The sequence below is a fragment of the Symphodus melops genome, assembly GCF_947650265.1.
Source record: "Symphodus melops genome assembly, chromosome: 15".
Lineage (NCBI taxonomy): Eukaryota > Metazoa > Chordata > Actinopteri > Labriformes > Labridae > Symphodus > Symphodus melops.
In genome coordinates, this window is record NC_136705.1 from 5,705,965 (window position 1) to 5,729,691 (window position 23,727).

Consider the following 23,727-nt stretch of genomic DNA (forward strand, 5'->3'; position numbering starts at 1 on the left):
GAAGTAGAGTAGAGCTGACAAAGGAGAGAACATATTGTTCTGTGTGGGGAAATGCTTGTGAGGGGAACCACTCATTGTCAGGGTGTGTTATCACTGGGAGATGCACTTAGCTGGTCTCGGCTGTAGATAAGACAAGACAATACAAAGCCCAAAAATCATCCTAAGAGGGTGGACCTGCTAAAACCTGAGTGTTCTTGCTTTCCAACTCACTTACAAGGTTTGATTAAGTATGAATATCAAATACGAAAAATTGAGGATTTTAATACTAGCTGCAAACAAAAAGACAATCGAACCATTCCCTTGGAAATATCATAGTATATCATTATACTCGTGCAAAGTGATACATCAACTGATCCATTAAGTCCACTTGATTCTACGATGCTCAGCTTTGTATAAGAGGAGTTTAATGACTTAGGTGCTGCTGTTAGTTAGTGAAGTAACACCCACTGTTTCTCCACATGTCCTCTCCACAGACAGGGACACCAGTAACACATCTTTGGGATATCAATATAAAGTACAAGGATGGTATGACGGCATATCTTTGCATAGTGCGCTGTAGTGTAATCGTGACCTGGAAAGAATGTTTATGTAATGGAGGTAATTGCAGCCCTGAAGCAGATCGAGGACAGCATCGGAGGTGATAGTACTCGTATTGATTTACCTCTTCTGTGCAGGGGTGGTGCAATCACCTCGTCTCCATCAGCACCCTGTGGAGGACGACACAGCAGGAAGCATGTTAACTGTGTCAACTAGTATTTACTACACATACCTCTGTGTACAATGTGTGTGTGTATGTTTGTGTGCATTACTAAAAAGATAACCTCTTGTCTGTGTCGCAGCTGTAGCGTCAGGTCTCCCAGTATTTGGCTCAGTGTGGCTCTGACTGCCGTGTTGATGCTGCGCTGGTGACAGCTGGACACATAGGTCTCGATACACACCTAAAGAAACACACACACACGCGCACACATCTGTCACTGTGCTATCGCTCTTGTGTCTGAGTCACAGAAAAAGAAAAGCGATGACGCACGATCCGCACAGAGCATCTCACACAGACACTTAACTGTCAGGGAGACTTATTGGAGGTTTCCACGACGTCAGAAGTTACCACGGTAACCCATGTTTACGGCGACCAAAGACAGAAAGAAGGAGGTACGGTGGTATTAAATCACTAACACACGAACAAACTGTTATTATCAAAGCAAAATGATATGATGCAATATTTTAAATTACGTTTTTACTTTGAGAAATCATTCACACCAAACATACTATGACATCACAGGTCCAATGATTGGTTAAACATATATGACTTACTGGAACTCAAAACGGTTTGTGACTTGATTATTTTATTCATTTTATTTCATGTCTTTCTATTTTCATTATTTTGAACAATTTCAAACTAACAAAAACCAGCATTGACAAAGTAAACAAATAACAGCATACATGGCTCTCTGTAAAGGACGATTGTGTGTTTTGTATGTGTTCCCCATTCTACACACAAACAAATTTTTATTAAAAAGGGAACATGACTTCTATATAATTTTATATATTAAATATGGCTGGGTTTTCTAGTTTCGAGTTTTTTAGTTATGACTTTGACATTGATTAAATATTTGAAACACTGCTGACCGATTGTCCAAATTAAACATCCTCACAAAGGTTAACATGTTAGGTGTTGGACAGAAGGTTACAGAATGCCAGGATTCATTTAATTATTCCTAAAATTTACTTTTGCACTGAGAATAAAGAGGCTGTGAGGTTAAAGGCCCTGTACCTCTTTTAACAAAGACCATCTGTGTTCATTCTATCCAGAGTTAAAGTCTCAGCAGCCTCAGTGCTGGTTTCCACCACCTGTGCTGGATCAATAAAAGATCAATACACCCTGCCTCATTACGCCCTCCAGCTGGAATCAAGTCTGTGCGTGACACTGGCAACACTGTAAAAGGCTGCTTCAAGCCTCAGCTCATTTTAGAGTTGCCCAATTTACAGTCAATCTATGTCAGATTATTTGTATTAATTTTATTGTTGCATTTTCATGAAAGTTTGCTTGTGATAAGAAATAATACTGGACATTTCATAGTCGAGAAATATAAGATTGAGTAAAGGTTCACTTGAGTGAAAGTAAAGAGGAAGTATTGATAGATATTCTGAGTGAAATGAGACATATAGAAGAGTTTGTTAAAAAGATATTTGAGAACTTATTCATGGTTTTTCACTGCCAAAAAATGAATTCAATTGCAGTGTCGCCCCTGGGCAGAAAAAGAGAGAATGACAGCTGATAATTCCTCTGCCTAAAGGTGGCAACAATGTCACGTAGAAGTTTGCATTTAGGCTTACCCAATTGCGGCCATTTAGCTCACATCACAGTCAGGATATATGTAACATGCTCATATTAATATAAGAAGGTTCAGTAATTATATTGAGATCTTATGTTATTCTTAAACACTACAATGCTATAGCCTTTGGGAGAAAAGATGACTGGAGGAGCCACAAATCAAATTATCAATCCTGCACTTAACCCTTTATAGGGCACTCGTTGAAATACTTATAAATTCAAAAATTCAACCTCAGAGTGTTATTGAGAGACATAACAGAACTTTATTTCTGTTTAAACATTTTTCAAAAAATGTTAATTTCATTTAGAAAAATAAACATTGACAAAGTGACCATATTTGGTTCAAATGCCACAATAACAAGATCAGTGACGTAGGGTGATCTCTTCTGATTGGCTGAGTGAGGATCACATGCTTCTCTGCCTTCCTGAGGTACAGGAGGGTGGCCATACTGTATGTAATGTGTACGGAAATGACCAAAAATAGTCACTTGCCCGATAAAGGGCAAATAAGATGACCACTAGAATCTTCACTGGAATCATTTCACATCGGCCCCAACAAAAGATCTTATTGTGCTTAATGCTGCTGACTCAGTTTCAGGCATAAATATCTTCCTGGTTCTAATCCCTTTTAATGGAACAGAAGCGATGGTGTTATAAAGATTAACATGTAAATCTTCCAGCTCCTTGTGGTTGAAACTGAACAATTCCCCTCCATGCTGCCAACCCTGCATTAAGAAGCTGTACTGGGCTTCGCCGTATGGGATGTTACACTTAATGGGGTGTTGTTGACAGCCTCTAAAGCCACCATGAGTTATGACCCGACACAAGAACCACCCAAACACACCAGATGGCCGGCAGCCCTGGCAGCACAGAACCCATTAACACGACATGTTGACCAGCTTTTTATGAGCTGTTAATGGACGTCAGACCTCACCTGGGTGCAGGAGCTGCTGCTGCTGCTGAGGCTGAGGGAATCTACCCAGACAGAACCCTGCTAAATGACTGTCAAAGTTTACGTTTGGAGACGCAAGTGTTGGTGCCTCCCGAGCGACAGGGTCAACTGAACAACCTAACTCATCCAACATCAGAGCTGTGGCAGGTTGAAGTTTTAAGTCCAAAGGGGGCTGTAGCCATTTGAATTCATCCAGTCTGTCTTTTTGTGTTTCTCATGTTAATTCAACTTACTTCATGTTTTATGAACTACCGTAAATTCCGGACTATAAGCCGCTACTTTTTTCTCACACTTCGAGCACTGCGGCTTCTACTCCGGTGCGGCTAATGCATGGAATTTTTATGGGGGACATTGAGCTTCTGCCGCAAAAACATTTGACTTCGTCACGTCGGATCTTAATATCAGTCATTTTGCGCTTCATGCACGCACCCTCATGATGGAAAACACACGGAGAAATACATATGATGCAGCTTTCAAGTTAAAGGCGATCGACCTGGCTGTCAAAGAAGCTAACAGAGCTGCTGCACGTTAAGATGACACTGACAGCGACAACAGAGACTGAGGAAGTGAGTAATGAAGTCATTCTGAGGCAGTGAATGGATGGACTTTTTCTTGTGAAATATATTACGGTCATCTTTTTCATCAGCCGTGTTACAGACACCGTCGGCTAGGCTTCGTATTGTAACGGTTCATGTTGTAAAATCAGTAGTTGATAATGTGTTCATAATTCCGATTATGTGGAGAGTCAGTGAATGCACCAGCGAGAACGTGTTGAGTGGCTGTATGAGAGAACGCTGGGGGAGAGAGTTGGATTGTTACGGCAAGTTATGTGTTGCTCTCTGCTGTAAACGGCGTGGTCACGGCCGACAGTGATCGGGTTATTAAAAGTTATTATTTGAACGCTCTCGTCGTCCTTTAACGTCCGTACGGACGCTACAGTATTTGCGGATGTTACCGGTAGCCTACGTCTGTGTAAATAGCTCTTGTTATAGCGTGGACACCTGCGGCTTATAATCAAGTGCGGCTTATATATGTACAAATACATTTATTTACTTATTTTTAGCCGGTGCGGCTTATATCCAGGTGCGCTCAATAGTACGGAATTTACGGTACTCCTTTTAGTTTACTTTAACAGTGGTAGAGGGATGTTTTTGCACAAAGAGTAGCTGGAATGGCGACTATAGTATAGTGAAAAGATAAAACTAGTAACCCTAACCCCTGCAGCATATTGATATCAAGTCTCTACAGATAATAATACGATTGTTTGTAAATGACTCAGAGTCAGTTTAGTGATTTAAAGGAGCAATATGTAACTGTGACTCCTAGTGTATAAAATGGGTACTGCAGTCCAAATACAGCTGTCTCCCTCTTCTCCCTCAGGACACAGACACTCAAGCGTCAGTGTTTAACCAGCTCTGTATCGGTCTTGAAACCTTTCCGAATTCTAACATCTCTCCAAAAGAGTCTCCAATATTCATCCGAGTTTTACGGCATTTCTGCTCGTGGCGCCAATAAAAACAATGCAGAAGCTTTTTTTTTACGTTAGGTAGAATTTGTTGTATCAGAATCATCACCCCTTTCTGGTGAGACATTTTTCTAAGGTTGATATAAGAATATATTAATATGGTGCATTAATGTACTCTGGAGCCCTTTGCAATGATAGAATTAGGCTACATTTATACTTTCCAAGTAGCCTAATTCATTTTATAAAATTTGAGAAGATGTTGGCTCTGAGGTGTTTTAGTCTTTGAGGTTTTTTCGTTTTTTTTTTTCCAGGTGTTGCACACTATGAAGTGACAGACATGTCATGATCATATCAGAGTTGAGCAATTGGCACAAAACTAAAGTGGGCGAGAGTATTGGACAAAACAGCTGATTTTATTAGTACAAGAGGTCCCGGTTTGTAGATATGCTTTTTCAATGATACAGCACACTTTACAATTGTTTTGTAAATTATTGCACGGATCCCCAAGCTATGGTTCACAGAGCCCACTTTAAGAGTCACTGGTGTAAACAATATGAGAGCAAAGTGGCACAACCCTTAGCCACAACTTGGATTCATTCATCAAACTGCAGCTGGCAGTTACGTTTCCAGCGGAGCAGATTAACAGGGAATAAAAATACTTATTTATGCCAATTGCTGACCCAAACATTCCTCTCCTTGTTTTATGTTACATGCAACATCTAGAAGAAATGACCAGGAAGCACATTAGTATCAAACAGACTCAGGCCCATCCTACCTCAGCAATCCTCAGGATGGAGTCTCCATTAATGTCAAAGTTTGGTGAGTAGGTGATGCACAACAGGACCTGCACACAGAAGACACAAACACAGTTACTCAAAGAAAATCACTCATGAAACACATCTGTGTAAAATGCAACTCAGTGGATGTGACTTCAACACGACAATCGTCGTGTTTCCCTCGAATTTCCCTCGGGATCTATCCATCCATCTATCCATCTATCTATCTATCTATCTATCTATCTATCTATCTGTTGTGTCACTTCACACATTTTGCGGATGTTCAGTCCAGATATTAAGGAATATGAATCAATCTTTGGGGGCAAAAAGGCATTACCTTCATGACCTCCACCTGCAGGTCTTCATGGAGGGATGGGGTTACTCGAATGGCCTCCAACATCTGACTGAGCAGCTGCTTCTCCAGGACCTCCACCTCCATGCCGACTCCACCCACAAACCTGTCCTCACACAGGAGCTTCTGAGTGAACAGCAAAGGGAATAGAGCTTCAACCACCAGACGAACATCATGCATTCGAGTAACGTTCTCACTGGATCATTTGGTCCATTAACATGAGTCACAAACAGATAATACCCTCAGGGAGGAATTTGCAGCACCATTAAAGGAAAAGAGGATTTACACAACAGTGAAAGGCTAAATGGAATAAATGAGTAAACAAAAGTACCAAACCTAATGAACCTAAAGTTACAAAAAAATAGTGAACATGGTGCAGAAAAATCAAAATCATTTTTGCTCTTTTATTTCACAATTGTCTGTGTTGAAAACAAGCATGAATGTGTAATGTGTTTTTGGGGTTTAAAGCTGTGTTTGTGTGACAATGACATGCTTATCCTGAAGTAAAAGATGCAAGTGGACAGTTAAGCATGTCAAAGGACTCACTACTTTCACATGCAACACCTTATTTATTTATTTATTTTGTAAGACTTTCTTTATATTCAGTTGAAAAATTCCAAAAGTTTGGATTGTTTTTGTTGTTGTTTTCCTTAATAACATAAGAATGGGGCTGCAATTAATAAAACATGAGTTTGTGTGAAAATAGGATAAGTGAAGAAGAAGAGGAGGAAAAAGGATTTAATTAGCTTGTTGGAAGAGAAAAGTCATCAATGCATACCTGCATGCCAGTGAGAGCCGCCTGTCCCAGTTTGGTGTTTTTAGACTCCAGAGCCATCTGTAGAGGCAGCAGGCAGCGCTCTCTGCGAAAAGAACAAAAAAAACACGACACAGTTACTGACGACCAATCACGAACACTGTCCACCGTCCTCCTTCTCTGACACTCTTCTTTGTGTTGTTGTCGTTGCCGTTGTTCTTCTTCTTTGAGTATTCACAAAAAAACCACTAAATAAATCTGTATCATTATCATTATTATGAAAACAACTCTGTCAACAGTGATGTTTGCAGCGAGGCTTCATGCAGTAGTGTTTACAGAAGCAGGATCCTGTGGGTACGTCAGTCCCTCCGTTGGCCCCAAAAAGCAGAGTTATTCCCCAAAAAGCCAACTCCTCCGCTGGTTCCGACATGCTTACAGTCCGGTACGTAAACAGGTGCAGTGTTTATAGCTCATGTTGCTATCCATAACTGTATGAAGGTTAAATACTATCCAATCAATATTCAACCCTAAAGATATGCATAATTCAGTGCCAGGGCAAAATGCTTCTGACAGTCTGTTCGGCTCTAAGTCAGTGACATGGTGGGGCTTGTTGAGTGCTAAACATTCACTTAGTTTTGCTACCAAGTGGATGAAGGTCAGGATCGTTTTTGCTTGTCACCCATAGAGAAGACCGGAAAAAAAGACTGAGGGTGCACTTCATGCCTGTTCAATTGCCCCAATGCTGCACTCGTGTACTTTACTGGTGTCAGGGATACAGATGCAGGAAATGAAGCGGAAGGGAGAGGGGACAAGGAAATACGCACAGGGTTAGAGGCAACATCCTACATGCAGACTGGATTCAGTTTAAACAGCTGTTTGTGTCAGCTCTAAAGTGAAGTGTAAGTGTCATCGTTTCTGAAAAAATTCACTGAATAACGGTCTCCGTTTTTATCAAACTCTCTTCATTTTGATATTTTTCAGTAAGGAGCGAGCTGCTGCAGTCATATCCCAAACAGGGGGAGTATATGTATGTAAAAAGTCATCTGTGAAGACTGTGCTTGTATTTCCTCACTTCCCCATCCTCTCTCCTCTGAGCATCATCAAGCATTATATTCAAATACACCCTGAGACAAGGGTAAAAGAAAAGTACATCAATCCCCCCCCCACACACACCCAACTCCACTGCCCAGGTGGGAATCACTGAACAGTATATTTCTAGTTTAGGATTTTAAATCCTAACAGAGAGAAAAACAAACTGATCTTCAGTCCTCACGGTTCATCAACAACAGAGCCACGCCGAGCTCTGGCGTCAAGGCCTTCTTATTATCTCTCAGGGAGGATGGAAAAGAGCGAGGTCTGTGTCTCATCTCTTCTTGATCTGCTGCTGAAAGCAACACCATGCTCCACTGTTTCTGGAAGATTCTTTTCTAAATAAAATGGGCTGATATAAATCAGAGGGAAAGTGCACATTTTGGTCAGAAGGGAACACTTCCGACTATTCTTGCTAACATTAGAAAGAAGTTAAAGCAATCGATGTAAATCACATTAATCCAAAATTGCAAGGGGGGGAAAGAAAAGAAACCTTCTCGAGGTGGATTTTATGCAGCCGAGTGTGCCTCGACTCACAGATACAGATACAGAGAAATGTCTTTGCTGAGCGCAGTGACTGGAGATGCATTCATGCAGGCCATGTCTTCAGGAGGAAAGAGCCAAGCAGGGAGCTGGAACCCGTGATAACAAGCTCAGGCCACGTCAGACACTGAATTCCTCAAGAACAGAAAGTCATGTGTGCACAACCTTCACCCATTACCATCTAAATGAGTCCATGAGAAAAAACAGCTTTTTTATTCTACACAGTCTTTGATTTTCTCGAAATGCTGTACAAACTCACAGTCCCGTCGACTCAGAACCTTCCATAAATGGTTTCATGATCACCAAAATAACACCTCGCAGTTATAAATAGAAGTTTCAGAATCCACTTCCCTTCTTTTTCAAACACTACAGAAGCACTTTACGTAACCCAGCAACTGTTTGAATCACGGAGCTATTTTCTTTCTTTCCACTTCTTCAGTCTTTCTTTGGCTTGTGTTGTCTGCTGTATAATCTCTGTCTCTCTCTCATTACTTGTAGAAGGTAGAATCAGCGAGCTCTGCTGCTGCTAGCAGACGACCAGGCTTTCATCTCTGAGTTGTCAGAAATCCACTGGTTGAAATGGGGCAGTAAGGAACCCGAGCACGGCTCCAAACCGAGGCGTTTCAATGAGTTGTGACACAAATTCATGAGCATGCCACTCACGAGAGCTACGAATGAAAGGCCACACAAATATCAGCAATCAAGAAGAGTGTCTGGGCTTTTAAGGACAGAAAAAGGAGGAATCAGGAAAGTGAACTGTAAAACACAAACGCCACTATAATGGCCTCAAAGCCCCTGACTCACTGACTGAGAACAGTGGCACTACATTACAGAGACATTATCATCAATAATTAATCGAACAATCTCTAATAAAACAATAGAGGTTATTGAGTGAATAATTCATGGCCGGCTGCACTCCAACTCACGTAGATTCAGGGATCAGAGATTCTCTTCTGTGTTTCTGCTTTTAAATAAACAATCAGACAGACAGGTGTTTTAGTATGAACTTTACTGAATTATGAGGCAGGCCTTCATGTTTTAAGCTGCAGTCACCGTGGACAGCTCTGAACAATTTGTTCATGTCCAGTTGGATTTTCTCGTTACAATTCGATTGACGCCTCCACAATGATTTCATGACGTGATGAAAACAGCAGGTCGGTCGGTCAGTGAGTTATGTTGTGTTTTTGTATACCAAGACTTTGAAATTCAGGTTTTTGGTCACTTTGAGACCATACAGTGCAGGGAGAGAGCAGCAGTCCTGTGTGGGTTCAGACCTCATTGAGCAGGTCGAGCATGTAACCGAGCAACAGCTTCTTTGGCCTGTGACTTCATAAAACTCAGTATTTCCGCTGTGATTAATTGATAATGTGGGAGTGGATTTGCAATGAACTGACGCGATCATTTCCGCCCCAAAAGAATATACCACGCCCCTCTGTGGTCTGATTGGCTGGGACTTGCTGCCTCAGTTTTCTTTCAGTCAGGAGTACAAAAACAGATTTAACAGATTTAACAGAGTAACTCAGAAGTAAAAGATAACTTGATTTTTTTTTTTTTTTTTTTTTTGAAAGCCAAACCATGGATTTTGACTAAACCCAACCAAACTGTGACCAATGAACAAAAATGACTGAGAACATATATTGGTTATGTCTAGTAGACTAAACTTCTAGTTTAGGGTACAGAGATGATCATTTATTGGTGTTGAATGATGAAATCAACCATTTCTTCCACATGGGATAAGAAGAGCTGACTCCTCTGTGATAATTAAACGGAAACCCCCAGTGTTGAACACGTGAGTCAATGCAGACTGCAGTTCTTCCAATGTGCTCGAGGAAGCTTACAAAACCCAAGGAAACCCCATTGCAGCGCACATTCTAATATGTATTTCGACAGTAGAAGGTCAGGTTGGTCCATCTACAGTAGAAATAAACGTGTTTGAATTTGCATAGATCTGGGCATGGCTGAGTGTGTGGGTGTGTGCCCACTAACTGTTCAGGCCCGCCTCACTTCCTCCTATTTGACTGTTTCTAGATCAAACAAAAGTTAGGTGGAGAAAGCATTTCATTGGGCTTTACCATTTGATGCTTTTGTATTACCACAACGTTTCACAACGTTGACATTGTTTACTGGGCAGCTGAATTACAAAGGTGTTTAACAAAGTGCTGTCTAGAGTCACTTACAGACACACTGCCCGAGTTGAGTGCGGAAGTTAAATATTTGCATTATCAAATGAATTTAAATCTTTAACACTGCGTAGAATAGCGGTGTGCACACATGGCTGTTCACTAAGTGAACAGCCTGTACAGTTTATGATGGTCCAACACACTTTTTGCTATACGCCGTGCGCAGCAGCTCTTTGGAGTCATATTGAACGCCACCACTGGTCAGTCATTCAGACTTTTTTCTTTTTTTTTTCTGCAAGAGTGACTGTAAGAAGTTGTAACGCCATGCCTTTAACGCTTTGAGTTCACAGGAATGAGCTGAACAGTGTGCAGATCTTTGACTTACCGAAGCTGTGAAGGGGAAATCTTTGCTGATCCATTCTGAGACTCGAGGGTTTCTGTGATTTAAGGGAACAGAGGAAAGGACAACGTGTTATTCATCTATCTTGAGAGATGTCTTTTGGTAGATGTAGCTAAACCAAAAGAAAACAGAACTTCACCAAAGAGTTGAGTCTCTGTTCGTTTGGCTTACAAAGACCAAATAAGAATATAAGACTTTTATAAGTAGGATAAGGGTAAGGATAAAGATTTGAATAACGAGTAGTCTTAAGTAAATAACACATCATGAAAGAATAAAAAATATTTTTCATCCTGATATGTTCACCTCTATCTCATTCAAAGAGCACCATTGGTGTAAAGCGTTTTAAATCCCATCACTCTTTGAGTCGGTAGTTTATGTTGACTAAATCGTTCGCGCATTCCGGCAGCAAACAAAAACTAACTGGAGCACCAAATACTGGTCGATCCACTGATTTAAACAGCCTCTTAAGAACTCTTGTTAAGTACGTTTTCATGGACTTTACAGCTGCTTGCCATTTAATGCAATTATTGACACTTTTTTGGACCCAAAACCAATGATAACTGAGCCACTTTTAAAGAGGAAGGGGTTCAGTAAGCATGCGAGGGAAGCAGAAATATTCTGCTATATTGTGCTGATTCAACATTCAGGCCAAAGATCTGTACACCTTGTCTTCATGTATCTTAAATCATGTATTAACTTTCAACTTCTAACTGACACATAGCTACAATTCTCAGGTGAAGTCTGCACTCGTGGTCTGGTTTAGTCAGTGTTCTAGCCTTGCATCTGAACTCTACGTGTGTGTGTGTGTGTGTGTGTGTGTGTGTGTGTGTGTGTGTGTAATGTAACACAATTTTCTCTTCATCAGCATAATCCGCACTCACTCTTTATTTGCTGAGTTTCACCTGCTACCAAAAGGTCAGGTTGGTCCATCAGGCCAATCATTAGTGCTGATAATGGCACCAACGACGTCAACGGATGCCACTCCAAAATACTATTTGCTACATTTTCTTTGTAGTGTTTCAAAAAAAAAGTTTTGAGGTCAACATGAGAGGAGGAGAGAATATTTGGGCTATGGGGAAAGCACTGGACCGTGCAGACAGACAGTAATGAGACTAGCAAAGGGTTTCGAACAAATGTCTGACTTTCTCCTTCTTAAAAGGATTCTTTGTGGTTTCCAAGAGACTCTGAGTCACAGTGCTGTCAATCATTTTAATTTGCCAACCCTTTCAGCATAGTAACAGGATCAGCAGCACATATTCACTATTTATGTGATGTTTATGCTGCTCTTATTTGTCATCATTTTTCTATTCATCTACTCCGTGAATATTAGCAGGTTTGTCAGACAGACTCACAATCCTATAATATCCAAACTACAGAGATAAATTAAGGGAAATTTGCTGGAAGTGAATATTGTGTTACTGTATGTAAAAATACACGTTTCTGTATGTCATTGTGTTTGTTTTACTTTGTTTGGTCAAATTAGACCGATCTCCACAGATTCAGGTTACAACAAAATATGTAACATTATATGCAGAACATATATGCTCAACTCAATGTGACACAGACTGTTCCTAAATCCTGTTTGGTTTGAAAGGTATTGACAACTGCATAAATACCAAAAATGGCCTACACCTATAGGCTTACTGTACATTGACCAGCAGCCTGGAATATATTAGATTAACATTCTGTTTTTCTAATTGAAGTGTTGAGATCAGGACATTCTACCTTCCTTGCTGCAACTTCAACACAAATATAGATGTGGGCCTGCTCGGGTGTATCCTACTTTTCCATTTTCTAAAAGAAGTGAAAAGAATAGAAACTAATGGGTTTCATTTCCAGCTGTGTACACATTGCTCACCTAGAGCTATATCCTGTAACAACAACAGGTGCAGCTTTTATTCCTGTTTTAGATGATGGAGCATCTCAACTACACATGAATAAAGAAACACTCCACCCTATCAGTTTGTTTGGTGATGAACATCATAATGTCTTATTTGTGAGTAACGCATAAGATCACGAGGTTTCATGTGTCATTTACTTTCCATCTCTATCACTGTTTAGGCCTGTATGCTCTGGTTTAAGTCGCTCTCTGTTCCCCAAAGGCTAGCAGGTGTGCACAGTCGCAGATGTATCCCCCTCCTGCAGCCGGAGAGCCGGGTGGGGGGGCTGAAGAACACTCACCGCGGGCGTAGACGCAGGCATCGCGAATAGCTTTGTGCTTGTGGCCGGACGCGTCTTTCTGCAGCTTTCGCAGGATTTCCTCCATGCTGGCTCCAGAGAATCGAGCCGTTTTGTGATGTCAAGGGGAAAAAAACAGAGACACTCCGGCTGGGTGGGTTTGTGTACTTGTGGGGCTGTGCTTCATATATTAAAGGAGCAGTGACAGCGACAGCATCCCTGAACCCCCCCTGATGGAGGCGATGATTCATGCCCAACGAGCAGCCAATGATGTCAGGCCAGCCGTCAATCCTATGGAGGAGGAAGGAGGAAGAGGCGTCTGTGATATTAGTGCGAATCCACCGCTGTTTCTTCCAGTTTCAACAGCAAATATCCTCTGACGTTTGACGAGAAATTGTCGTTCGTTATCACCAATTCAAAGGTGGATAAATTATGCAAAGAAAAACGCCTCTCTCTCATTTTCGTCAATCATTTAATCCCAAACAAATCTCTTCCAGACGACACTTCCTCCCGGAATCCAGATCCGGGTTCTTCTATCCCTCATCTCAAGCTGTTTTACACGCCAGGAATAAACCAAAAGCGTAGCACAAAAAGCCTTCCACTAAGAGGTGGATATCTCTCTAACCTGGCAACACAGTATTTACATCCTTTCCCTGCGGGGAGGCTTTAAACTGTGGCACGAATCTTGGAATGGGATTTCCTGTCTCAGCATCGCGACAGGTGGAGAAAGCTGCTGCGAATGTGGAATCACGAAGCCAGCATTTTCTCTGTCGACCAACAGAGGGGGCAGCTTCAAGGGAAAGAAATGTTTTAAGATATCTTCTTTTCCATGCTTTGAGACAAGTCAAACACATTCAGTGTTTGCACATATGTTCATTATTTCAGGTTGTAACAAGTCAACTAATCAAAATACAAGCAAAAGCCTTTGCATCAACAAAAATGCCGGAAATAGCCTGGTTCCGACATTCTATCCAAGTCCTAATGCGGGTAGGACTACTTACAAAAGTCACTGCCTGGCTCAAAGGCTGTGGCAAAATAGGGCAGTATATAAAAAATAAATAAAACTATCGAAACAAAAAAAGTTTACGAAACATAGCCTAAATTCAGCTTAACATAATCAATTCACAAATTTTAAAAAAACTAAATCAACCATTAATACTCACATTTGCATGTAAATAAATATTTAAAGAGAGAGAACTGAAGAAAACGTTTAAAGAAAGGCTTCAAGGCTGCAATCCCATATCTCCCACATGTCTGAACGCTATCCTCCAAGAGCGGGGTTTATCACACACTACATTTTGGGAGTGGTGACCAGCATGAGGAGGAGATGCCAGGCTGTTTTGGCTGGGTATGGTTCTTCCACATGCTACTGAGGCTTCTGTTTGTAAAATTAATTAGTTGTCAGATTGCCAATATGTATTGTTTCTCTGACTTCAATCATCCAATCCACTAAATGACACCAAACAGTCAACAGCAGAATAAGCTGTTTGGCATTGGCAGAGAAGACTTGACATGTTTTTCATAGGCTCAACCCACAAATGCATGTTCCAAACAAATGTGACACTATTTAAAAGGGAAATAAATAGGCTTTTCCTTTGTACAAGATTGATTGCCAAGATGCATTGTTACAACAAAGAAATAGTTTCTTTGCTTTGTATGTTATATTTACATTGTATAATTATATTGAATACAGACTGACGTGGGTCATAGCCAACGCCAAAACAAGAAACTTGCAGAGTCTCTGCCATCAGTTGTGCAGAAATGTCATCCCAGCCTTTCTTCTTCTGTCCACAATATACACAAAAAGCCTATATGTGATCTAAAATAAATGTTTACTTGCAACACAGATTTTACTATTACATGATGGAAAACAAATTAATTTCAGCAAAAATGTTATGGGTTTAAGATGTCTCAGGTCACCAGAGTTTTGTGAAGTCAAAGTGGGTCCATGATCTAAAAAAGGTTGGGAACCTACAGTAAGGTCTCTCCTGGGAGATAAAACCTTGGTGCCAGCCGATCAATCAGATCGCTATGTGCGTATGCTATTTTTCATAGCTGCAGATCACTGTAGCTGCCACCCCCTTTAACCTCAGATGCATTTTGTTCTTGCAGCTGGCCTAATCTGCAGACATTTGTTGTCTTTTACCTGAATGCGTACTGTAAACCTTAAAGTACACCTGAAAAACTGATCTACATTGTGTGTGTGTGTGTAGGTGTGTGTGTGTGTGTGTGTGTGTGTGTGTGTGTGTGTGTGTGTGTGTGTGTGTGTGTGTGTGTGTGTGTGTGTGTGTGTGTGTTTTGAGTTCTTGATTAATTCATAACTTTATCCCCGCCTTTTTAGTTCCTTCGAGTATTTTCTAGACAGTTTGATTAGTTAACTGTCATTATAAAGCTGGTATAAAGGTGAAAAAGAATCATCTTCATAAATACATGATAATGTACTTGGTAAACAATTTGTAGCCGAGCAAGCAGGAGATGATTGGTAATCTGTATTCATGTATTCATATATTCATTGGCTTGACTCTGTTATTCCTGTCAGGAATAGGAAAATAAAGGAATAAAGTCACACAAGGAAGGTAAGATAACAACATTAAGGCAAGAGTAACTGATGAAAATGGTATTTAATGGTCACTTTATACACTCCCTGCAGGTGAAAAACTGTACAAGGAGTCATAGGTTAGTCTGGCAGCTTTTTACATATCACACAGTTGTCAAACCGTAAATGTAATTAAGAATTAAACTATTAATAGAACATAATTGAGCCATATGTTTTCCAGCTTTCCCAAAATTTTGATAAGCCAAATTTCAAGTTAACAACTTAAACGTTTGCTTTGCTGAAGTACAATAATAGAGCCATTAATGACGCTGAGACAATGCTGTTTCTGTGACTCAAAGAGATGTTTGAGAGGGAAAAAAAAGGAAGCACAGAGTTATTTAAACAATGTGAACTGTTAAGCAATTAACCTTTTCTGGTCGAAGGGGATCACAAATGTTTTGTAAACCCGACAAGAATGATTCTAAAAAACTAGTCAACTGGTCAACAATATGCAGATGTATAATTTATCATTCAAAAAAAATTATTTGATATATAATCTGTTCATAATAAATAAAAAACGTTTCGTACAATAAAAAAAATAAAAATACTCTACAAGACCCTAAGTCTTTTTGGAAGGCCCCCATAGATTTGCTTCAATTTAGTCCATAAAGTCTGAGCAGGGTCTGTGTTAAATGTTCTTATTAAACTGCTAAAGAACTTGTCTATTTTGTAGTTATTAAAACATAAAACATGTGTTAGAATTGCCTCCAAAGGGTATTCAGGTTTTTTATTATCAACCACAAAGCAGAGAAAATACTGTTGACATAGCAACCTATTTTAAAGTTGCTGACAACATTATTTTAAAATAATCCCGCTCCAGCGGTGCAGAGTAAAGACCAAAGTGTCCCCTCAGTCTGTGGTTAGTTGACCTGCTTATTAAAGAACAATTCATCTTGTTGCTCAGTGCATAATGTTATGTTTGCTGTCATGTCGCTGAAGTGCACAGCTTTTGATGCTTTAACAGCTAATTTTTGAACATGAAGAATTTTGTATTTGAAGAAAACTTTCTGACAACCTTTTTAAAGAGCTGGTTTTTGTTCCTATAGAGTGACGAGAGATGACCTCTGTGGTGCAGCTGGTGTCAATTTGCAGCCTTTTTGGTCTACATTGCATTTCTGTGCTGTTGCAATAGGTTAAATAGACCTGTTTGACCTATTTAACAACTGAGTCTTGCTTGTGTATTGGGCTTTCTTGTTGTTGCAGTTTTCTTGTGTATTTTGCCTGGTTATGGTACTTCATTGGATGAAAACAATCATGTCACCTGATAAAAATATTTGAATGTATTATACTGTAATATTAGTGAGGACACTAGACTTACTAAAGAAGGCCTATGCAAATCTAAGGGGTTGCAAAATCTAATTGTACAAAATGTGCATTATGCTTTTGACTTTTTTTTTCTAATTTGACTAGATTTTTGAAATTCTGTCCTTCATATTCCTTTAGATTTAACAATTAGAGAACTACTTAACTATTCATTGGAACTGACTGAGCTTAAAAAGTATGAAACCACATATAGGGGTGTAAAGCTTATTCTTTTATTTTTATGTTACTTTCTGAAAGGCAATATTTAGTGGAAGAAATTAAGATTAATTTAATCACAGGGTCTGTAAGTGAAGCATAGTCTAGCATGGGATAACCTTTTCATGGTCCTATGTAAAGACAACACACCTTAGATTAATAATTATTATGCAAACGCATGATTTCTACAGGGCGAAAAGGGAATTCCAAGCATGAATGAACTATTAACATGGCCAGAATACACCTTGCAGTTTGCAATTATGACCACTCGGGTGCGCCACTATTCAAGAATACCCTCTGCATTAGTATCATTCTCACGTATAGGGTTATCACACAATAATTTGGCTCAGATTAGAAAATGATGAAAAGGCTTCTGGAGCTGTATGTGTCCCTGCTCCTGCCTCTGGCAACATAAATCTAATAAGTTTTGTAAGTGAGATGAAGGCAGATTGCACTTCTTGTCCTAACAGTGATTTAATGCCTCCGCTTCGACGCTAAATAGCGAAATGATTGAAGGGGAATTTGGGAGAGATCAGTACTTCGGCTCTCTCACCTTGGGTACATAAGTGCATGGGATCTTTAAAATTAAACCTGTCACCATGCAATATAGTCACTTAACCACACGTCTCCTTTTCACTACAAAGTGGAAGAATCGAAGTTAAATATGGAGAAAAAAAACCCCAAAAACAAAAATATAGCTTGACTGAGAATGTACTGTCCATAACAGCATGTTTCAATGTCTCCGGGCTTTTATTATTTATTTGCATGATAGTAGCAATTTCTGAAATTCTCGATCCACTATTTTATCATCATGTATTATTGTGCGTTCACATTCTGTGCAATCAGTCCTTTGTCTTCCTCTCCCTCCTGTGAGTATGAGTGGGCACGTTTGTGTGTAGAGGGGATCGCCCTATCACAATTCTGCGCAATTACGCACGGTCTTCCATTGACACCATTTGTACCTGCTAAGACAATTTCGGTAGAATGCACTTAAAGATGTATCATAATGTTGTGGTGTTTTTTTCTGTGAGACTCTTAACGTTGAAATACCTGGAATTCGGCAGTCTAATGGCTATCCAAAATGTCTTTCGACGTAAAGCTTCAACTTTTGTAATGAGCACAAAGCGGGTTTTAAGTTTCTGTGTCTGTACATCTGGCTGAAAGCGGAGAAGAAACCAGAGTGGTCCAGACAACAGGAAATAAAATAGTATTTTATAGGTCACGTATTTTGGGAACATGCCTGCGGCGCGCCACGTGCGTAATGACGAGTATGCCTCTAAATAGAAGAATTAAGGCGTCGAGGATTTATGAAGGGAGGGAGAGAATGTTAGCGTAGTTAACCGAGGGGGGCTGTGTGTAGGAATTACTTTTCTCACACCCACACCGGCACATCTGTGCGCGTCTATGTCACCACCGGACGGGTTTCTAAGTCCATGGATAAAAAGGAACAGGAGGCAGTAGAATGGTTGTTGTGGGAGCGAGTAACGGTAGCTTCGGCAGTGGCAATATGAGGTCGTCGTACATAGAGGACCGGGTTGGTGGTGAAGATCCCGGGGGCTCCACCAACATGATGATCTCGGAGGCTCTGGCGCCCCGGCTGCTGATGATTGCGCAGGGCGCCGCAGAGGCTGCAGCAGCAGCGGCAGCAGTGACTTCTCCATCCACCTCCAGTCAGCCGGAGGTCATGGAGACAAACGGGACCCGGTGTGGCGAGCAAATTTTGAGCTATGGACGGGTGGAGAAGGTCCTGATCGGCGGTGTCCTTACAATGCTTACACTGTCCACCATCTGTGGAAACTTATTGGTGGTCATCTCCGTGTGTTTCGTCAAAAAGCTCCGCCAGCCATCCAACTATCTGATCGTTTCTCTGGCCATGGCGGACCTGTCAGTTGCGCTTGCCGTGATGCCGTTCGTCAGCATCACGGACCTGATTGGCGGTCAGTGGATATTTGGACAGTTCTTTTGTAACGTTTTTATCGCCATGGATGTGATGTGCTGCACCGCTTCCATTATGAGCCTATGCGTTATCAGCATTGACAGGTGAGGTGATCAACTATGTATAATAAAGTTAAAAACAAAAATTCTAACTTCAAAAATGAAGTAAAAGAATTATCAAATTATCAAACTCTGCATCTCTGCAGCTAGGGAAACATGGGCGATTTAAAACGCTGTCTCAAGTGTAAGTAATCTACATTAAACTTCATATTTCCTTTTTACCGATTAATTACATTTTTACGCATGAGCATTGTGGAAAATGACTCTCCGCGTACGCTACCTTTTGTTAGGAAGAGGATATATTTTGGAAGTTCCTCAGGTCTGAAAATCCCACTTTGCAACTCTCACGACATTCTTACAAAAATCATGTAATTTAAAAAAATATTTTGTCGCTCCATTCTCCGCTCACTGAAACCAGTTTTTTTTTTTTTTTTGGGGGGGGGGGGGGTCAGAAGCGTTGTGCGTACACCAGGTTCTTTTCTCACGCAACACTTAATTTTCATACAAAACAAGTCTGCAGAGGGAGAAGAAAGCTTTGAGAAAGAAAAACAAACCTTAAATGTCCATGAAAATCGCAAAACATTGTATAAGAATATTTGATTAAGTCTTTCCGAAAATTTTGGAGATTCCCATTCAATTTAAAACACAGTTCTCCACATGGATGCTGTTCAAACGGACCTTGGGCAGATTTCTAGTAAATTAGGGCATGGCAATGCAAAATGGATTATTAAATAAAAAACCTACTGTAGGTGAAAGGCCAGGTAAAATGTGTCTGTCTGTTGTGGAAATCTTTCAATATATTTTTCTCTGCAGGTACCTGGGAATTACTAAACCCTTGACTTATCCTGTCCGACAAAACGGTTGCTGCATGGCCAAAATGATCCTGTCAGTTTGGCTACTCTCTGCCTCCATCACCCTCCCTCCCCTGTTCGGATGGGCGCAGAACGTCAATGACGGCAGAGTCTGTCTCATCAGCCAGGACTTTGGCTACACTGTCTACTCCACAGCTGTGGCTTTCTACATACCCATGTCTGTGATGTTAATCATGTACTATAGGATCTACCGTGCAGCCAAACTCAGTGCCGCTAAGCACACCATCACTGGTTTTCCAAGGGTAGGGGATCAGGGTGCAGGTGCATGTGTCCGAGGGGGAAGAGGAGGGCAGGAAGTTCACCAGTCCACAGTATCAGAGGAAACAGGAAGTGTTGAAGGGACAGAGGCTGAGCATGAGGACGAGATTGAGGAAGAGGAGAGCCTGGACTGTGTGGCAGCCGCACTGAAGCTGCAGCGTGAAGTGGAGGAGGAATGCAGCACGCGTGTTTCACGCCTCCTCAAGACTGGCGAACACCACCAACGCCGGAAGAGGAAAAACCAGTCCATCTTCAAGCGGGAGCAGAAGGCGGCTGCCACATTGGGCATTGTGGTCGGTGCCTTCACCTTCTGCTGGTTGCCGTTCTTCCTGGTGTCCACTGCCAGGCCGTTTGTCTGTGGCGTTGAGTGCAGCTGTGTTCCTCTCTGGCTTGAAAGAACTCTCTTGTGGCTGGGGTACGCCAACTCTCTCATTAATCCCTTCATATATGCGTTTTTCAACCGGGATCTGAGGACCACCTATAGCAACCTCCTGCGGTGCCGCTACAGGAACATCAATCGGAAACTGTCTGCGGCTGGCATGCACGAGGCTCTGAAGCTGGTGGAAGAAGCCAGACACTGATGTTTAAACATTTAGGTCAACATCGCTGCAGTCTGATGGAGACAACCATGAGGGAAATTGCCCATTGGGGCTCAGTCTGTGGCACAAGGTCAGTCCACTGCAACGCTGGTTATTTTTCACAAATTTGTACGATGATTGCTGAGGGGAGATGAGGCAGGATTCTGTGATCAAACGGACGCACAAGAAGTTAAACAGAAGACAAACCTTTTTCATTGGGAATAAAATTAATTGAGGGAAAGTTAAACTCACTGATGAATACCTTTTTTTTTTATATGCTGCTGCGGCAGTGCACTTACTACAAAACGTTTATTACACCCATGGTGAGCTCCAACAATTGTAACGGACGGTAGTAAATAACTTTGTTTGTAGAACATTGTTTTGCACATTATTATTTTACAAAAGTCAGTTCACACACTGGCTTTGGACTCACTTATCCATAGCCTGTGTTGTAGTTCCACTGTAAGACAAGGAAAACGTTTGCCTCACAAACAAAAATGGAGGATTCCTCTGAGCTCTGTACAGTAAGTTCACGAGGCTATTAACACCAATGGTCTTAACCTTGGTCCCAGATTGTCAAAGGGACACCTTTCACTGCTTCTCAGTGTTGAATTTGCTCAAATGGACGATGTTAATATCCAGCGAACATGGGAATAACGACTTCAACTTCAAATCAACTGACATGTAAAATGTGTACACGAGTCAAGCAACACTGTTTCTTACTCAGCTTGATGACCCTTTGTATCTGGTATGAGTTTTTATCTTTTGAAGATGCTTTTTATGTGTCAATATCACAATGTGTTGAATGTGCCAAAACATGGTCACTTTTCCTAAGCTGAAGTCATTCCACAACAAATTTGTATCTGTTTTGTAGTCAAGCTGCTCACAAATGAACTAACAAGCGTTTTTGGGTTTTTTTCTGAGATTTTGAAAGAAAGTATTGCTTAAAGTTTGAAAGAAAGATCCCAGAGATACAGAAGTGTAAAGAAAAACATCACTTTGAACATGCCTGTGCCTTCTCGTCAGTGTTTTAGTAAGATGGCAGCATACGGGAGTCTCCTTTCAAACTATGCACCTCAAGTTTAGGATCTAACTTAATGTTTGATACTCCCCGCGGCACTCTGAAGAGATTATGGCTCCATTATTGCCTTTATTTGGAGAAGAAAGTTAAGATGGTTTACGCCCTAACCATACACAATACAAGACTTTTCTCTCAATCGAAAAACACTGATTTAATTTATTTGGAAATTAACCGTTTTCAGTTATCTGTTGATTTTCTCACTATATGCCTGTCATTATTCAGACCCAAAGGGGAACATTATTTATGTTGAGTGACAAACAAATCCTTGCATTTCAGAAGTGTGTGCTCTTTAGTTCATAAAATCCTTTAAAAAAAAGAATGAAAAAAAAATCTTATTTATTTTAGTTGGGAAAGACTTAGACATTTTAGTCTGATAGCCCATTTTGAAAGTGTATAGCAGATGTTTCACCTCAAATACAGAACATACACACACTTAAAGTTCTGAAAATAATGGTTAGTAAAAAATAGAGGAATATCATAAGATGACTGTGTTTGCCACTTGGAACTCACTACCACTTTCTATAATCATGCACGATCTCATGGGAAGAAGATGTAACTAAGGAAGCTGACAGGTTGCTAAGACCAACTTCATGCTTCGCAAAGAAGTCTGGATAAGAAATTGGTGAGGTTGGTTAACTCTGCCAGAATGTTCCATTCTTAGGCAAAAACTAGGGATGAGAATTATACAGTGTAAAGTTTAATATATTTCAACATCACTTTGTAGCTTCATTTATAAATACCAACATGCTTGAAATTATAGATGGGGCCTTAATGAACCTGTAAGATGTTTAGAAAGATGAAGAATCTGTAAACTCCTCGCACTTTCAGATAATCAGGCTCCATATTGACCAAGGTCCTGAACCAGATTTTTCATCATATAGTTCGGAGGGGTTGAAAAAATGAATCATGTGCTGAGCCTGGCTTATTCATTTACATGAAACACAAATGTATGCCTCTGTGCTTTGTTAGCAGTGTGTGGGTGTGGTTTCTAATTTATTTTAGCACAGATGTATCAAGATTTATAAGGTGTCAAACTGTACGGAACAAGTGTTGTATCTTTTAAATGTTGATCTTCTGCTTCCTGGGTGATCACAGACACTAATAGAATTGATAAAGGTATCTAAATATGTGCCCTCCATCGATCAAGGACGAAGTTCAGGGTGAAAATCTGTTTTGAACATGGGAAAACAAAAGAGGATAGGTAACGAAGGTGAGAATATTTTATTGGTGTTTTAGAGCTCCTCCCTCAGAGACAAGTCGACTCAGCTCAGACTTTCATTATGGAAAAGCACAGGTTGAACTCTGGGGAAATGCATCAGAGCAGCAACAGATTGCATATAATGTTAATGCACATTGGGATTCCAATTAAATTAATGGTGAGGCCCTATCCTGTGGGATGCCTGGAATAATCCCAGACTGTATGCTACGTCCTTAAACAAAGCAGCTGGTGCATGCTAACTCCTATTTTTGGCAACTTTTTATATCTATGATTGGGTTTTCCATTTGGACAGATCAGAAATGAAGATACGTTAACTTGGATTCCTCACAAAATACAGAACTTTTGGTGTGTTCTTTATACTTTTAATACTCAGCCTGTGCAGCTAAAATGCGTCCTCATTCATTTAAGTTTGACCTGCAACAAACAGAGAGGGAGCAACAGAGGGCAGTAAAATCTCTGTTTACTGAATTGGCACTATTATAGCTGCCTTTGCTCTTTTTCTGATTATTAATTAAAGCGACAGTTTGAAAGAGGTTTTTGTTTTAAACACAAAAGAACGCACAGCTTCGTAATCACAGAGAGATGCTGTGAGTTTAGCCAAGATAAAATGCTGCTATCGGCTTTGATCAATGGTTTGCAATCTAACCCA

The 23,727-nt window shown here is 40.6% G+C and overlaps 2 protein-coding genes and 1 long non-coding RNA gene across 3 annotated transcripts in view; 1 reads left to right on the forward strand and 2 right to left on the reverse strand.

Moving 5' to 3' along the window:
- The window catches only part of arfgef3 (ARFGEF family member 3), a 50,680-nt gene extending 37,215 nt beyond the window's left edge, over positions 1 to 13,465 (reverse strand). The window contains exons 1-7 of the mRNA XM_079362676.1: positions 12,965 to 13,465; positions 10,769 to 10,820; positions 6,656 to 6,737; positions 5,863 to 6,003; positions 5,525 to 5,593; positions 822 to 938; positions 662 to 707 (exon numbers count right to left, since the gene is read on the reverse strand). Coding sequence (XP_079218802.1) covers positions 662 to 707; positions 822 to 938; positions 5,525 to 5,593; positions 5,863 to 6,003; positions 6,656 to 6,737; positions 10,769 to 10,820; positions 12,965 to 13,049 — 592 coding nt within the window. The 5' untranslated portion in view covers positions 13,050 to 13,465. The remainder of the gene's footprint in view (positions 1 to 661; positions 708 to 821; positions 939 to 5,524; positions 5,594 to 5,862; positions 6,004 to 6,655; positions 6,738 to 10,768; positions 10,821 to 12,964) is intronic.
- Positions 13,466 to 17,900: 4,435 nt separating this feature from the next.
- Positions 17,901 to 21,138, forward strand: LOC306835902 (5-hydroxytryptamine receptor 7-like). The gene is made up of 2 exons (XM_079362689.1): positions 17,901 to 19,115; positions 19,884 to 21,138. The coding sequence occupies exons 1-2, from the start codon at positions 18,538 to 18,540 to the stop codon at positions 20,779 to 20,781; spliced, it is 1,476 nt and encodes a 491-aa protein (XP_079218815.1). The 5' UTR covers positions 17,901 to 18,537; the 3' UTR covers positions 20,782 to 21,138.
- Positions 20,685 to 23,727, reverse strand: part of LOC306835904 — a 51,646-nt gene continuing 48,603 nt past the window's right edge. Inside the window, exon 3 of the long non-coding RNA XR_013780709.1 lies at positions 20,685 to 20,757. This is a non-coding gene — a long non-coding RNA (uncharacterized lncRNA). The remainder of the gene's footprint in view (positions 20,758 to 23,727) is intronic.

Bases quoted from the DNA above. Each gene is read 5' to 3' on its own strand.
- LOC306835902 (XM_079362689.1), top strand. From the start codon at position 18,538: ATGGTTGTTGTGGGAGCGAGTAACGGTAGCTTCGGCAGTGGCAATATG. The intron at 19,116-19,883 runs GTGAGGTGATCA...TTTTCTCTGCAG, and splicing joins TGCGTTATCAGCATTGACAG to GTACCTGGGAATTACTAAAC.